Source organism: Apaloderma vittatum, unplaced genomic scaffold (assembly GCF_000703405.1).
Source record: "Apaloderma vittatum isolate BGI_N311 unplaced genomic scaffold, ASM70340v1 scaffold28692, whole genome shotgun sequence".
NCBI lineage: Eukaryota > Metazoa > Chordata > Aves > Trogoniformes > Trogonidae > Apaloderma > Apaloderma vittatum.
The window spans coordinates 1,671-1,933 of record NW_009703685.1 but is presented as its reverse complement, the minus strand read 5'-3'; the positions used below and the strand labels follow the sequence as shown (position 1 = coordinate 1,933).

Genomic DNA, 263 nt, shown 5'->3' with positions numbered 1-263 from the left:
GCCTTGTGCCCCATGCCCTGCTGCCCCAGGGAGGTGCCCCGAGAGATCCCCCAGCTCCTGGGGCAGGTCTGGCCACAGGATCCCCTCACTGCTGTGTTTCCTCTGCCAGTGTACACCATCTTCGCCTTCCTGGAGTACTTAGTTGTCCTCTCCAACATGGCCTTCCACATGACTGCCTTCTGGGACTTCGGCAACAAGGAGCTGGTGGTGAGCTCGCTGCTGGAGGACAAGCACTTCTAGCTGGCCTCGTGCGGCAGCCGACT

General features: G+C 61.6%; 1 protein-coding gene across 1 annotated transcript in view; it reads left to right on the top strand.

Moving 5' to 3' along the window:
* PGAP2 (post-GPI attachment to proteins 2) overlaps positions 1 to 240 on the top strand; it is a 13,799-nt gene extending 13,559 nt beyond the window's left edge. The window contains exon 5 of the mRNA XM_009864713.1: positions 110 to 240. Coding sequence (XP_009863015.1) covers positions 110 to 240 — 131 coding nt within the window. The remainder of the gene's footprint in view (positions 1 to 109) is intronic.
* Positions 241 to 263: the final 23 nt, after the last annotated feature.